The 15,739-nt window shown below is 45.8% G+C and overlaps 1 protein-coding gene across 6 annotated transcripts; it reads left to right on the forward strand.

Moving 5' to 3' along the window:
* The first annotated feature begins 3,807 nt into the window (after positions 1 to 3,807).
* ccdc142 (coiled-coil domain containing 142) lies at positions 3,808 to 13,488 on the forward strand. 6 transcript variants are annotated; one of them, XM_084697280.1, is made up of 14 exons: positions 3,808 to 4,636; positions 5,668 to 5,730; positions 5,900 to 5,955; positions 6,063 to 6,126; positions 6,623 to 8,129; positions 8,277 to 8,554; positions 8,663 to 8,749; positions 8,843 to 9,010; positions 9,892 to 10,061; positions 10,455 to 10,595; positions 11,459 to 11,627; positions 11,751 to 11,928; positions 12,224 to 12,435; positions 12,583 to 13,488. In XM_084697280.1, the coding sequence occupies exons 2-14, from the start codon at positions 5,691 to 5,693 to the stop codon at positions 12,837 to 12,839; spliced, it is 3,327 nt and encodes a 1,108-aa protein (XP_084553406.1). In that variant the 5' UTR covers positions 3,808 to 4,636; positions 5,668 to 5,690; the 3' UTR covers positions 12,840 to 13,488. The 6 variants fall into 6 exon arrangements, with proteins under 6 accessions (XP_084553406.1, XP_084553401.1, XP_084553400.1 ...); XM_084697275.1 differs by having other exon boundaries at positions 3,810 to 4,569; positions 5,496 to 5,730; XM_084697274.1 differs by having other exon boundaries at positions 3,810 to 4,569; positions 5,515 to 5,730.
* Positions 13,489 to 15,739: the final 2,251 nt, after the last annotated feature.

Raw genomic sequence — 15,739 nt, forward strand, 5'->3', positions numbered from 1 at the left:
CGAGCTAAGCTTACCTCTATGTAGACTTTTGAAATTAGCTAGCTAGATAATTATATTAAAACAAAATGGCACTAGCTAAATTAGCTAAGCAGAGCTAGAGCTTGCATTGTGAGGAGCATCGGCTAACTTTGGATGTGTTAGCTAATGTTATGTTAACTGTTCAAACTATAATAGTTAGGAGTAATATAGAAGCATTTTGTAACTCAATTAATGGCTCCTCTTGCTGGCGATCAGTGAAATTGTGATTCAAAGTGAAATTATTAATTCCGGAGGTTTGTGTGGTGTGTTTTTTGTGAGGACGGACTAGGTATTAGGGTTACAGCCTGTGTGAATTCCAATAGCGGATTTAAAAACACCCCTTCCTCTAATGTTTTCATGTTGACTGTGAACGGTCTTCAATAACTAACGGTGATTTTGAATAGATGGCTCAAACATATAAGGTCCTTTCTAAATAGCGGCAACGCAGTTTTATATAGCCCCATTGCTTTGCATTCCATGACCGACCGTCTCAAAACCTGATCAGCCACACGCTAGCTACACAGTCTCAGAAAATTAAGGGAAAAGCTATTTTGGAACAAGTTTTTCACCATTTCAAAATTTATTTTCACTGATTCTTTTGTGGGTGATTTTGGAGACATTAAACGTTGATAGGGAGTCAGGTGGCTGAGCGGGTAGAGCATCGGGCTAGTAATCTGAAGGTTGCCAGTCCAATTCCCGGCCGGTGCACATGACGTTGTGTCCTTGGGCAAGGCACTTCACCCTACTTGCCTCGGGGAGAATGTCCCTGTACTTACTGTAAGTCGCGCTGGATAGGAGCGTCTGCTAAATGACTAAATGTAAATGTATTCCAATGTCTCTCAGAAGCAGATCCTCCTGCCAAATTCTGACGAAGAATGGAAAAAATATTCTTTACATCTACATGGACTTCACTGAAATAAAAAGATAAACACGCTAGCTCTCTTTTAATCTACACACCAGCTAGAACACTACGATCATCAAATGCAGACCTATTAGAGGTCACCAGAAGCAGTCAGAAGAAGATTGGTGATGCAGCCTTTGTCAATTCTGCCCAAAACTATGGAACAAATTACCCATAAATATTAGGGAAGCAAACACGCTAGACATTTTTAGAAGACAGCTTAAAACATACCTTTTTACCAAAGCATTTAACTAATTTGATCTCAGAATGGTTTTACTACTTTTATTAGTTATATTATTGTTTGCTATTTTTATTATTACTTTTATCACTTGTATTATTGTTTTTATTTATTTTATGTAAAGCACCTTCAGCTGCAATTATTGTATGAAATGTGCTATATATAAATAAAGTCTTGTTAAACAAGATACTTAGTGAACGTCACACAAAAACTGGAGCCTTTTATTTTTACACTTGTCAATCTGACCCTGAGACAGATACATGATGCTCGACTCTTCCATGAAAACCTTCATCTGGAGCTGTGTGTTCATCTCCAGTGTCTGCCACTTGAAACAGAAAAACATAATTAGTGTCCTATGACAGAGAGCAAACCGAAGATCCTCATGAATGTTGGTTGGTAAAAACATTACTGAAGATGAGATACCACAAAGGTTGTATATACAACTCTTGCTTCTGGTGTAATAGGGTTTTCTGAAGCTTGGCTCCGTCAGCTCTTGCCTTAGCAACAGCAGGAGTCCAGACATCAACTGCAAAACTCATAATCAACCTCTTAAATGTTTGATGATGTACACCAACACACAAACATAATTATTTCAATAGTGTATACACTGCTTTTGTAGTTCTGTCTTTATCTCTATATTCCTCTCTCGGTTCCCACTCACGTCCCACAGTGAATGTCCTCATCAGGTGTATCTCTTACCTGCTTGGTGCTAACAGAAGTCCACTTGCAGCAGAGCAGGTGTAGAGATAGAGGACCCTTATTTGATCTTTAGTGAATTCCTTGTCTGTTTAGAAAGTACTGATTAAAGAACATAAGTCAATAAGCAGTTGACTTGAGCGGCCACGACATCCACGGGTTTCCGCAGGCCGCCACACATATTTAAAAAATAAAAGTTTATAGCCTGTTCTTCTATTCTAAAATGGCCACAGGGCAGTAACATGACAGTAAACAAAAGCTGTAAGACACCCAATGCAACTGCCACAAGACACTTGCGTACCACTATCGACAGAACAGTAACTGTCATGTACCAGTGGAGGCACTGGCATGTACTACTAGCTACTTTCACGTACCACTAGCTTCACTGGCACGTACCAGTAGGTGCCAGTAGAGGCACTGTCACCTACCACTAGCTCTGTCATGTACCAGCGAAGGCACTGGCATGTACCACTAGCTACTGGCACGTTCCACTAGCTCCACTGGCCATACCACTGGGTGCCAGTAGAGGCACTGGCACGTACCACTAGCCACTAGCCCATACCACTCCTCCACTGGCACGTACCACTAGCCACTGGCACGAACCACTCGCTCCACTGGCACGTACCACTAGCCACTAGCCCATACCACTCCTCCACTGGCACGTACCACTAGCCACTGGCACGAACCACTCGCTCCACTGGCACGTACCACTAGCCACTGGCACGAACCACTCGCTCCACTGGCATGTACCACTAGCTACAGTACAGTACAGTTTCGGTTCTAACTGCCTCTCCATTGTTTTAGGGGTCGTGGGCTGAAAAGTTTGGGAACCCTTGCTCTAACGTAAGAGTTTGCAAATGTGTCTGTTGACAGATGACAAATAATTACAAGTTCAAAATGGTTTTAAACAGGTTTAATATCCATTGCACCTTTTAAATTAGCCTGGTTCTGCCCTCCTACGTACTTCGGCTCAATTTAGGTTTTACTTCTGTACTAGGTCTGGCCATTCGGTACGTAAGTAAGATTTTGCAAGTTGATTTTCAACCGGCCAATCAGCAAACAATGGGAGTGGTGAGAGCGATTACGTTGATCTTGTGCACTAGTTTGAGTTGTAGTTCAGTAATGGCGGCGGAGTAAGATGCGAGCAAAGCTATTTTGTGGTTGTGGCAACGCTGCCAAATGTCCATAAGCTAAAGCCGCAGCAAAAAAAATCCTTGCTGAGTTTTGTTGGTGGTCATGATGTTGTGGCCCTCCTTCCCACGAGGTTCGGGAAAAGTTAGATTTTCCAGCTACGGCAGCTAGCTCCGTGGTGAAGCAGTTGGTTAAGGCGAACGCTAGCAATTGTTTATGGCAGATCAGAGTGGCTCTGGGCAGATCCAATAGTTTTAAACTTCAACAGAGTACCCGCCTTCAAGGAAGTTAATGCTTGTCAACGGAGCGATCCCAGACCCTCTGTACAAATGAAATGTACGAGGGTCTGGTTAGGACCAGGCTACCTTTAAATATCCTATAAAGTGGAATTGAAAATTAGTTAATCACACCACAGAAGATAACTAGATAATAAGTTAACTACCCATCTAAATTCTAATGGAAAAAAAACAGACAAGTATGTTAAATTAGGCTTTGAAATCGTGAGAAAATCGGCAGTCTTCTCTGCTTGAGAGAGAGGGTCCTATCCTACCAAGGTCTGTGATCTGACATAGAATGTCGTTGTGACATAGATCGGTTGGGTTTTGGCTCCGCCTATACAAAACCTGAGCTGAAAACGGAAGAGAAACGGTCTAACTCCACATTTCAGTGCGACAAAGTTTTCACGCTTTGCACATGCTTTCAGGAACTCATTTCACACATATATAATGTACTGAGAAGCAAATCATGTAATTTGCTTTACAGGATCTTTAATTGTGTTCAGTTAAATGAGTGATTTATTAGCAAGGGGGTTTAGCACTTTTGCAAGGCACTGTATCCATGTCACATTCTCATTGGGGACTGAGCCACCTAAAGGTCTGATCCTATAATCGCCCCTGGTATGCAGTAAACATACAGAATCTTATAAATCGTAAAAAGATGGATTATCAAAGCGTTGGTTCCTCAGATTGTAAATGTATTTTTGAGTCTGCGCCTTCCGAATCCATTTATTCGAGGAATTGCGTTTTTTCTCGCCACACCGGCATGGGATTAAATATGACCAGGTAGACGGACCCACTTCTAAAACGCACATTGCAAATTGTGCAACCCAAGGGACACAGCCGTGGCTCCTCCCCTTAACCATAACAACAAGAGACGCCTTTTCCAATTGGTTGCTTGTCTCTCATGATGTTGCTAGCGTGCTACTAACTACCGTACAGTAGCTGTTCTAAAAATGGACCATGTCTGTTTTTCGTGAGTACTAAAGGATTAACGCCAGCTATCCCTTAAAATAGGATTGGCTAAATAATACGTCTAAAAGGCTGACTGTTACTAATGATAAGTGGGGATGTCAAGAATGCATAAATAGAACTCTTTGTAATCGATGTTATGGTAGATGTTTTTCTGTGGAACTATGCAAGCTAATAAGGCTAATAGGGAAACGTTCGAGATAGCTGCTGTAGATAGACGTTTTATCATGGAGAACAAGGAAGGACGATGTTGTGAAGTTAAGGTGATGAACCATCAAGAAGATACGATTGTTTCCCTTCCCTGGACCCAGGACCATCAAATCGGAGACTAACCTCAGGTATTGGTCTTTACCATTGTTTGGTGAACACAACACTCCCATCTGCTCGTCTCTGCCAAGTTGTAAGGTAATGTTAGTACCAGTACAGAAGTAGCTAGCTCTACCTCAGTACTGTATGGTATGTTGCTAGTTTACCAACGCGTTCACTTTAAATGTTCAAGTAGGTTAACCAGTAAGCTACACTGGTTGATTTATAAGATGTATTATTTGATTTATGTTATATGTTTTAAAGTTTGTTATGTAAATTAGGAATTCGTGGTTCTGTTAACATTTCACTGTCACATGGTTCGTAAAGTCGTAAAATATTATCATGTTGACATCGAGTTTGAAGTGTAGAGGTTTTAAGTGCAGGCTTGTTTAGCAGGCTGTCCACTGAAGCAGCCTATGGGTACTTATACGGGCAAGAACAACAACATCCACAAGGATTGACCCATTACTCTCAGATCATTCAGTTTAAGCTGAGCTAGCTACAACTACTGACGGAGGTACAACTGATCTCGTATCTTAAACAACAAGTCCTGGGTACCTCAAGTGACATTCATAAATATTGCCTGTGAATTTTCTCTCGAGTGGTTACTCGCCCTTTCACGTCTAGCCAGGTAGCGATTAAGACTGCTTGTGATAAGTGTTGGATACAGCTGGGCAAGTATTGACACACTTATGACAGTCACCTACGAAACAGGGTCTATTGAAACTATAGTAAAAGTCTGCAAAAGACATCACGGTATGACATGCTGACACAGGTTTTGGTTTTAATACTCACTTTTGGTTATTGGTTACCAAAACATGGTTATTTTCCATGAGAGTGGGTAGAATACAATATGAGTACTCATACAGAGATTATGATGAGAACAGATGCTTAGTGTTTACAGCCACTGAACTAGGAATACATAAATGCAGATTCATATTGATTCATTTTTCTTTAGCATTATACTTTCTCTCCAGTAAAGTGAGGCCAGTTAGCCCCTGAAGGGCTCCCAGGGGGAGAGCTGTTCCCTTGTTCTGCAGGCCTGGCCCCTGGCACCAGAACCTGTACTGATATGCCTCTCCTCCAAGGTGGTTATGAAGGTATGGCTCAGAAGTCCGTTTTTTCTCCAGACGACAACAAGAGTGGGGCTGCCATGGTAACAGAGGGGCCAGTCAATGAGAACCAGTCTGCAGGTACATCATCCATGGTTGCACATGCTCACAGTCACACACACAAACAGCGGGTGCAAAATACATACTTACTACCTACCTTTGTGACTCTTTTTTACCCATATGGGTAATAACAAACGATGTCTAAAGTGTGTTATGCATCCCCATGAAGTGTGTTTCTGTATTCACCCAGACAGAGCAGAGGGCTGCCCTGTAAATGAAAACAATCAACTCTCAGAGGAGGAACAGGTCAGAAACAGCCTTCCACTCATCAACTCATAATTTTTTAAACTTTTCATTGTGTTGTGTGAAAAATGCTTGATTATTTCTCATCTATCTCATCTTATTCCTTTCAGGGGAGATCCAATGCCTGGTCAGATGGACTGTGTGAAGATCCCCTTTCTAAGGACAGACTAGATGGTATGATATTGAGTCCTTCTCCATATGCTGTCTCTAATGTATCCACATAAATATACATTTGATACCAGTGTTTCCTCTAGGATTTTTTAGCTGGTTAATGTAATAGTCTAATAGCTAATGTAATATTGCACATATTTTTGTCCTATTTCGTCTAAAGCAATAAGGTTAGGCTACTTAAAGAGACCTTCCACTCATAAAGTATGTTGTAAATGGCATTAATGCTGCCAATTAATAATTGACATAACAACGTATTGTAAATGGTCAGTAGCCTATCAATTAAGGTATTCGAAAGCATCTACACTGTCTGCTTCATTTGATCTTGATAGGCTAAACATTCTGTAGCAAGTAATACAAATAAACCCACTATTTATTCATTAAAACTACTTCTGCATAATACGGGCCGCCACAACAAAATCAACATAGAAACACTGTGATACATTTCCTATCAAATATCTGTCTTTGTGAATACCTCTGCTGGTTGACCCTACCACCTCAGCCTCCTGGTCCCAGAACTCCATCTCTAAGTCCCTCCAGAGGGCCGAGGCCCTGTTGAGGACCCGCTTCAACCCCAGCTTGCGCTGGCTGCTTGGTGGCAAGGCCGAAGATGACCCCTGGGACAGCGAGAGTCAGGACACTTTTGTGGCATACCAGAACCTGACCTCCCGCTCCTCACTGCGCTTGCAGCGCTTGGAACAGGGCATGCTGGGAGCTTCCCAGCAGTGCCAGGTAGTGCGGGAACCAGGTACGGGGTTTCCCCAGGGCTGGGTCAGGGGCCTAGGTACAGGAGAGGCAGGAAGTGTTTTCCACCACCCTCCTTCTGCCTCACTCAGCCAACACTACGGCCAGCTACAGAACCTTTTAGAACAACGAGCTCTTCTCCTCTTCCTCCACGAGTACGCCCGCAGGAGCAGGGTAGCCTCAGAGTATGTGGCCCGTCTGGCCGGCTTCCTGGAGGGGGAACTTGGGGAGCTAGGAGACGAAGACAGCCCCTTCCTGGATAGACCCAACTCGGCCTGGAGCCAGGGCCCAGGTCTTGCCAGCCTGTGCCAGGAGCTGAGGATCCACGTCCGCCACTGGGAGGCGCTGTGCATCCGGGCCCGATCCGACCCCTACTTGCGACCTGTCCTGCTCCAGAGGACAGGCCTGCTGGAGGGGATGCGTCGGACCCTGGGCCTCCTGGGCCTGCAGGCGTTGGTTCTGATGCAGCGGTGTGTGGACATTGTCCTGGGCGCCCTCGCCTCGTCCCAGCTGGTCAGGGTTCCCCGGGACACTCTGGAAGACATGCTGGCTGCAGCCGAGCTCTACAACCAGGTGTTGGAGGAGCAGAACGCCCATCACAGTACCAGGGTGTGGAGGAGCCAGGTGCTGCAGGGTTGTGGTTGGCCTGGGCTGCAGGCCAGGCCTCCTGGCTCCAGGGGGAACCACCTTTCTCCCTTCCCTGTGGTGCAGTTGATGAGGATCCTGGCGGAACACAGAGGAAGGATGGCTGCAGAGCAGCTGCATCGGTGGGCTTCCCAGCAGAATGGCCTCACCACCCAGATCCTCCACCCAGGGACCCCAACACCTACCTGGGAACAGCTGCTGCACGATTTTCCTCTGCTACCCCCTCTTTGCTATCACATCCCCCCAGAACCAGACCCTGAGCGACACCCTGTGGAGGAGAAGCCCCAGGCCCAGCTACAACCCCAGCCCCAGCCCTGGTCCCCTGACCTGCCCCTGGGAGCCTTCATCCGGCAGGACCGGAGATCGTTGGAGCTGCTGTTCCAAGCCCTGGTGTCCTCCACAGAGCTCCTGGCCCCACACGTGTCCAACAGACCTGCTCCTGACAGACACACACCAGACTGGAGACTACAAACACCGGACAGAATGGACCGGATACTGTACACACCGGACAGAATCGACCAAATCCTCCACAGAACGGACAGACAAACACCGGACAGAACGGACCGACCAGAAAGGACCCAGGGACCGGAGGGGTCAGCTTCCTCACAGGATGGTCACAGGTAGGGTAAATACAGTGAATAACAGTAGTATAGAGTAAATACAGTAGAATACAAATAAAGATTAAGTCAAAGGACAATGAATGACCAAAAGAAGCATAGACAGGAGGATACAGAAGCCATTAGAACCGAGTCTATTTACTGTTCCAGACCTTCACTTCCTGTGAACGGAGAAACCATACCCCCTGAGCAAGCAAGGCAGGAAGCGAAGCGTCCAAGATCTGTGCAGTGGTTGGATAAAGGCCAGTCAGGAGCGTGTCTACAGCTGTTCGGCCAATACCGGAGTCTTCTGTGGAAGCAGTGTGGGCGGGCCCTGCTCATGATCTTCCAGCATCCGCCACCGGGGGGCACTTTAGGCAGCGTCAACCAGTGGAACGATCAGATGCTGTTTCAGCTGGTACTGTGGCTCAAACAACTCTGCAGAACAGGTGGGACACCTTGCGCAAGCTTATCCAGGATTTCTGATGACTTTTAAGTGTAAACGTATGAAAATAAGTTTGGGTGCTGGTTTGTGTGTGTGTGTATGTGTGTTTCAGAGCTGGTTCCAGAGGAGTGCAAAGGAGTTCTAGATGACTTTACCATTCAGCTCCTGACCAGCACAGCTTTCCGACACTGGGACCATGGTCAGTCCAGTATCTCTGACTAGCAGCTCGTTAATGATTGACTGATTGATTCATTGATTGATTTGTTTCTTCTTCTCTGATGTTTTCTGGCAGTGCTGTGTCTGTCCTTGGGCTCTGGGCTGAAGGACAAGTGTCTCCCGAGTGCGGACCGTGATGGCAGCATGGTGATAACATCTACCATGGAACACTTCCTCCAGCTGACTTCGCCCCTCCTCACCACACTCCGGGCGCTGAGCCACACCTCCAACACACACACACCTGGTAACTCCAACCTCCGCTCCTCCAGTCCATGATCTACGCCCCCAACACACACACAGACACACACAGATACACCTGGTAACGCCAACCTCCACTCGCCCAGTCCTCGACCTTCACCCCCAAAACACACACACCTGGTAATTCAAACTTTGTCCTCCCTGTTACCCGTTCCCAGTGTTACCTTACAAATGAATCCCTGTATCTCTATGGCAACCCTTTCCAACCTTTTCCATTTCGCAACCCACTTGAATAGCTCAAATATTATTGTGGCCCCCCCAACACATCCGTTCACTTAATTTGTGTTTATCACACATGTTTAACAACACCACGGACGACAAACAGTTCTCTTTCACTGCAATTTTCTTTTGAGCAATCAAAGTGTCCATCAGCGCCACAGTAAGCACACATTGTAAAGAGAGGTAACCTGCAGAACTACAGCCATTCCCATAGTTCCATATAACATAACGTTAAATAGCAAACTGCTTGTGTGCTTATACACAATTCAAGTTAATACACAAATGTCAGTAACGCAGAAATTACAGTTGGGATACTGTCAACGTGCCAAGCGTAACTATTGGCGATTGTCATGATGAATAAAAAGGCAAATGTCATTAAAAAATGTATACGAATTTGACAGATATTTTGATACTTAGTTTTAATTGGTTTGGCGGCCCACCTGCATTACCCTCATAGACCAGTAGTGGGCCTCGGCCCACAGATTGGGAATCAATGCTCTGGCAGGGGTTCCCAATCCTGGTCCTCAGGGCCCCCTCCTGTTCTGCATGTTTTAGTCGTTTCCCTGCCACAACACACCAGATTCAAATTAATGGTCGTTATCAGGCTTGGATAACTTGATATTGACCCAATCTTTCCCTTCCCCCCAGGGGCTCCAGGCAAGGCCTTTTCCCACAGGACAGAGCTCCTCCGGGGCAGCACGATGCGAGCGCTGGCCTCTGTCCAGACCTCCACCCTGTGGGTGATGGGGAAGGCCTACCAGTTCCTCTCATCCTGGAGCCTCAACAAGTTCCTGCTGGTCACCCAGGGAGACCTGAAGGTAGGCAGGCTCATGGCTAGCCACAACAGACTCATATCCTCACAAATCCAAAGCCCGCCACAACCTGGCACATTCACAATGTTCCTCAAAACACATGTATTCCGCACTGCCTTATAACCTCTAGTCTTTTGTATCTTTCCCAGTGTATTTGTTTGATCAATCCCCTGGTTTTAGACTTATATTTAACCTCCACAGTTTTTTCACTCACTGTTTAGGCCCATTTTATGTAATATGTCCTTGAGTGCTTTGAAAGGCGTGCCCCAAATAAAACGCCTGTTATTATTGAACCCCCGAATCTAACCTCTCATACTAGCTTCTGTAGACCTGGCAGGATTTGATAGGTGTCAGAATACGATGCTTTCTAGATGTATTTAGCAACCGTGGTGTGTGCAGGTGCTGAGAGCGTCCGTAGAGAGTTTCCTGCAGGAAATGGAAACCCTGGCTGGGGAAGAAGATCCTCCACATCATCCTCTTCCTCCAGTGTTGATGAGGCAGCAGATAGCCCAGCTGCGGCAGGCCATGTCCCACCTGCAGGTGAGGGACAGAGATGGGACATGGGATCAACACACATACCCGTCCAAGTACACTGTGGCCACTTCCAAATGTACATACGTGCGTTTAGAATAGTGGGCTGAGGGCTGGCATGCCTGGGGCTTAATGTACAAAGGTGCATACGCATGAAAACGGGAGTAGAAACAAGTGTTTCTACACAGTTTCAGATTTATGAGAAAATAGGTGGCGTGTGAATCCTTCTGCACACTTTAGAACCCATGCGTACGCTGTTTTGAGATGTGACACTGCGACACAGAGTGATTTATGTTAGTAAATTGTATATGTTATCCAAAGATTATGCCAATTATATCACTTTAGCCTATTTAGACAGAAAAAACCCCATCAATTTTACTCCATCAACTTTCAAATAACTGCCAGCCTAAACAAGATCCTCCTCCTGTTTTGGTAATTAAGATTTCCATTTCACATTCAGTAAAGTTTCTTTTTCACCGTTTTTGTTGTTGCCGTAGCCATTTCTCATTAAGAACCCATTTTCACAATGGGTTAATTGATTGAATCTATGAAGACAAACGTGTAATATCGGTCGTGTATACAGTGTTCATAAATCTGAGAAAAACATTGCGTATAGACAGGGTTTGTACCAGGTGCTTAAAGTGCTTGAATTTGACTTATTAAAGTTCTGGAAAACCCTTGAAAACAGTCATATTAATGATGAGGTACTTGCAAAGCGCTTGAATTATTTAAAGACATTAATTTACAAATTAATTTTGAAGTGTTCATAAAAAAACTAAGATCAGAAGATCAAAAAACAGTATTTGTACGAAACCGGGTACAGAGTTTTCCCCATTTCCTCCATATGCATACTTTTACGGATGAATTTACAGAGTTTGATACATTGGCCCCTGGGCTGGAACTTCTGTAATAATGGATGTCTCCAGGTCTTCTCTGAAATGGTTATGAGGATCTTCTCCATGGACTGCAAGAAGATGTCCGGAGAAATCTTTGAGCAGACCATGCCATCCGCCAAGCACTGGAGGCTAACCTACAGGATGGGTAAGGGTCACACTATCACCACAGCCTGAAACATCCACTGTGTGGTTTTTTCGATCTCAAGTTCTGATGAATACTGGTTGCTCTTCTTTTGTTAAAATTCTTGCTCTCTCCCCCCTCCTGCAGATTTTCCCAGAAGCCCTAGTGAGTATGCGTCGTCGGCAGCTCAGAGTGTGATTGGCCAGGTGCTGGAGGGGGTGCAGCCCCTGCCGGAGGAGGCCAGGGTCCCCGCCCTCACGGAGGCCATGACCGCCTTCATGGAGGCCTGGATGGAGCACATCCTCAAACAGAAGATCAAATTCAGGTACACACACACACACACTGTATACCTCGTATGACTTAAGAAAACAGCACAACGAGGGACAGGATCAGCCCAGGTAAGGGCGTTTATTAAGCAATAAACACAAAACCAAAGTTCAAAAACACCTAAATACTTTCTCGGTGGAGGTAAAGGTCCACAGATGCACATTCGCACAATTCTAGAGGACAATTTCAAGTTAAGGCGCACACACACAAACACACACACACTCATACACCTTCAAACAGAGGGTTCAAGTAAACACAAACCCCACCAACACCCTCACCTCCCCCCCGTTCAGTATCCAGGGTGCTCTGCAGCTGAAGCAGGACTTCGACCTGATCCGGGACCTGATCCGGTCTGAGGAGTACAGCCTGTCAGAGGAGCTGCACCAGCGCCTGCTCTCCCTCAGGGTGTTCCAGCAGGTGGACTCTGCCATCGTCTGTCTGCTCCAGCAGCCCCTGGCCAAGACCTACATGCCCTCCCGAGGCTGGGAGCCTTTCAGACGATGCTGTGAGTCTGCACCCACGCACACTCTTACACATGTACTACAAAACTGTGATAGTATCAGGTCTGCTTGCTTGATGTAGTGCAGAACGCACACACACACACAAACAGGCGCGTGCCGTACACTTACACCGCTCCTCATCTGTCGGCCAGGTCCTAACAGTGCCAGTGTGGTGGACCAGGCAGCAGGCAGCATGAACAACCTGGAGAGCATGGAGATCGGGGCGGTCTGCCAGCAGGCCCTGAACCAGGGGAACAACTCTCTGACCCCTGACCTCCCCACCACCTCTCCCCCAGAGTCTTACCTCGCCTTAGGCCACGCCCAGCAGGAGTGGCTGGACCTGCGCATACACAGCGGCTCTCGGTGGAGACTTCCAGGCTTGCACTGTTTCAGCAACACTGAACCCTGACACACACACTACCCTAGCTACACACACACCACCTTAGCTTTTTTAGGAACATTGAATGATGGGTGGAGAACCGCTGCTTCCTAAACTGCACTGGTTTGACCCGTCATGTCGTGGTGTGTGGGGTCAGTAATGTTTTGGAAATGAATTCTCAGGTTGAACTGTATAGGGAGTCTATAACCCTTTTTTAAATCAAATCAAATACTGTATGTTTGGGAAGTTTTGTTAGCTGTTTGGCTCGAATGTAAGAGATAAGACGTCTGAGTATGGCGTTTGCAGCTTTAGTTATTTTCTTTAAGCATTTATTTACTGTATTACATTACTATTGTTACCAGCACTTTTTTATTTTGCTATTATTATATGATTTTACAGTATTAAGTGGATGTAGCAGCTCTACTATAGTGTTTGATCCTGGACTTGGAATATGTGAACTGGTTCACTAGATCATGCAAGACAGCAAACTCTGTGAACTCGAATGCACCTTGGATCTTTAAAAAATAATATATTATCTACATCAGCCAAATACAGAACAGTCAGCAAGAAAGTGTCACAATAGATGAAAATGGCGTCTCTTGTCTGGACTGAGTTGGTGCTTGCTTTGTGCAGTGTCTGCACTTCGAATATATTACAAAATAAATTGAATCAAATCTTTGCCATGTTGTATGTTTGTCTTAAATCACAAATGTATTTGTCTGTGTGTGCCAGAATAAAAGGAGGAACAAGAGGGTGATTCAGACAACTATAACGTCGACTCTAGTTCATACACTTATTTAATTCTCCACTGGATGGCGCAATAGGACAGACAAACAAATATGGCTCCAACATTTTACTGGCACTCTCCAAAACCAATACACACAGTTACTGGGTGAAAATGTTGTTGAACAACATTTGTTTGTTTTGGAAGGTTAATCTAATGGACAGGCAGAGATAAGTAACTGACAGGCAGAATTAATTACAGGTTACAAACCGATATCATTTCATCTATGAGATCTGGAGATGAGGTCAATATTTGTACACAAAAAAAGATGTGCACATACTATAATGAGGTTAACTAAAATGAAAAATGGAATATAAAATGCCATGAACCGGTGTGGATCTTCTGTCTGCTGTTGCCTCACGTGTGTCTCTCTGTCCTGGCCTGCATTAAGCAGACCTGAACACCATTAAAGTTTTATAGGGACTATTTCCATAATCTCTCAGTTGGCTTGGCGACCATATCCAAAGCCATAAATACCACCCTTCAATTATCTTCATGGGGGGTTCAGGCGTTAAATAAGAGGGTCAAACACCCTGTGAGTGTGTGTGGTGTGTGCCTAGGCTGAAACCTGCTTAGTAAAACAGTGTCCAGGTCAAGCCCTTGTGTGTGTATTAGGTCGAGCCCTCAGTAGAGCAGAGTGTGTGACCTCCCGCAATGACTGTAGTCTCACCCATGGCCTCCCATCAGTCCCTCTTCCCTCCCTCATGCAACCAATCACTGTCCTTCCCTGCCTCCACCGCTCCCAACAATTAATTAATTCAGATTGACCATTAAGTGGGCGTGGGGGGACATTTGATTAATATTTTCAATATCAGCCCTTCTCCTGTATAGGCCTGTCTCACTCTCACCTACCTGGGAAACGTATGATAATGGGTTGGCATCGGCCGGGCGGGGTGTGTGTACGTCTGTGTGTGTGTGTGTGTGTGTGTGGGGGGGTCCGGCTGGCTGAGTTATGGGTGGGGAGTGCACCTCTGTGTGTGCTGCCGTGTAATTTGAATACAGATTAGCCCGGCCCCAGTGTTCCGTTGCCGTGGCGTCGCCATTACGGGGGACAGTCGTTTGACTGATGAACATTCAGGTTATCACAAGGTCATCACCTTCGCCGCCATGGCGATGGGGGCAAGCGGGCCGACCCAGTCTAGGTGGCACAGACTCAGGCAGACAGGAAGTTCTTCGATAGCATAATTAGTGCCGTTAATTAAGGGGCCGTCTGCTGATTGAATAAATCCTGAGGTAATTAAGCAGCCAATCTGCTTCTCCCATCACTCCCACTCTTGTTTCTTCTACCGCCGTCTCTGTCTCTCTTCTGTTTCTTTTTTTTAATCTCCCACTCTCTTTCTATCTCTCTCACTGATTCTCTCTATATAAATATTTTCCCATTTGAAATGTTTCAGTATAAAATGAACCAGTGGTTCAGTCTCTCAGACTCAAGATATTGATATTTCCGGAGGATGTCAGATTAGAGGCTGGTCTCTCAAGAGAACATCAGACTAGAGGCTGGTCTCTCCTAGAGGACGTCAGATCAGTTCGCTCGCCGGTCCCTGGTCTCTTTAGTCCAGAGGATGTAAGATTAGAAAATGGTCCCTCTAGATTATGTCAGATTAGTCTAGTCTCTCTGCAGGAAGTTAGATGAAAGGCTGTCCATTCTGGAGGAAGTCAGATTAGCGCTGATTGCTGTTAGGGAAGGTTAGGTCAGATGACCAGGTGAATGTGAACGTGTGAGAGAAGCAATACCTCTACTCTCTCCTCGGCCCTAGCTGGTTGCAGTGGCCTCGTAATAATACAGCTGTAGGCCCACGCCTTTCTTACCTCTCTGCCCTCTGTGTTTGTGTGGATTTGTGCGTGGGTGTGTGTCGTACTTAGACACCAGACGTGTCTATGGAGGCCTGGCCGTGAAAAACACAGCAGTGTACAAAGTAAATGGGCCGCACATACACATTACAGTTACAGCAGCATTGTCGGTAGGTAAGCTCTCTGTTGTGACACTGACAGCAGAAAGGACAGTTGTCTCGTTAGCTGCTTGTTCCTGTATTCCGCAACCCTCCCTCCCTCTCAAAACGTCCCCTCTCATCTCTCCATCTCCAGGTGTATCTCCCTCTCTATCGTTGCTGCCTCCTGTAGAGGGGAGCACACCTCAGGACTCCCC

The sequence above is a fragment of the Hypomesus nipponensis genome, chromosome 1 (genome assembly GCF_054491055.1).
Source record: "Hypomesus nipponensis isolate SF chromosome 1, ASM5449105v1, whole genome shotgun sequence".
In the NCBI taxonomy this organism is placed as follows: Eukaryota; Metazoa; Chordata; class Actinopteri; order Osmeriformes; family Osmeridae; genus Hypomesus; species Hypomesus nipponensis.

Coding starts and splice junctions, on each gene's coding strand:
- ccdc142 (XM_084697275.1), top strand. CDS start 5,610: ATGCCTCTCCTCCAAGGTGGTTATGAAGGTATGGCTCAGAAGTCCGTT. Junction 8,130..8,276: donor TCCTCACAGGATGGTCACAG/GTAGGGTAAATA, acceptor TTACTGTTCCAG/ACCTTCACTTCCTGTGAACG. Junction 9,011..9,891: donor CTCCAACACACACACACCTG/GTAACTCCAACC, acceptor CCTTCCCCCCAG/GGGCTCCAGGCAAGGCCTTT.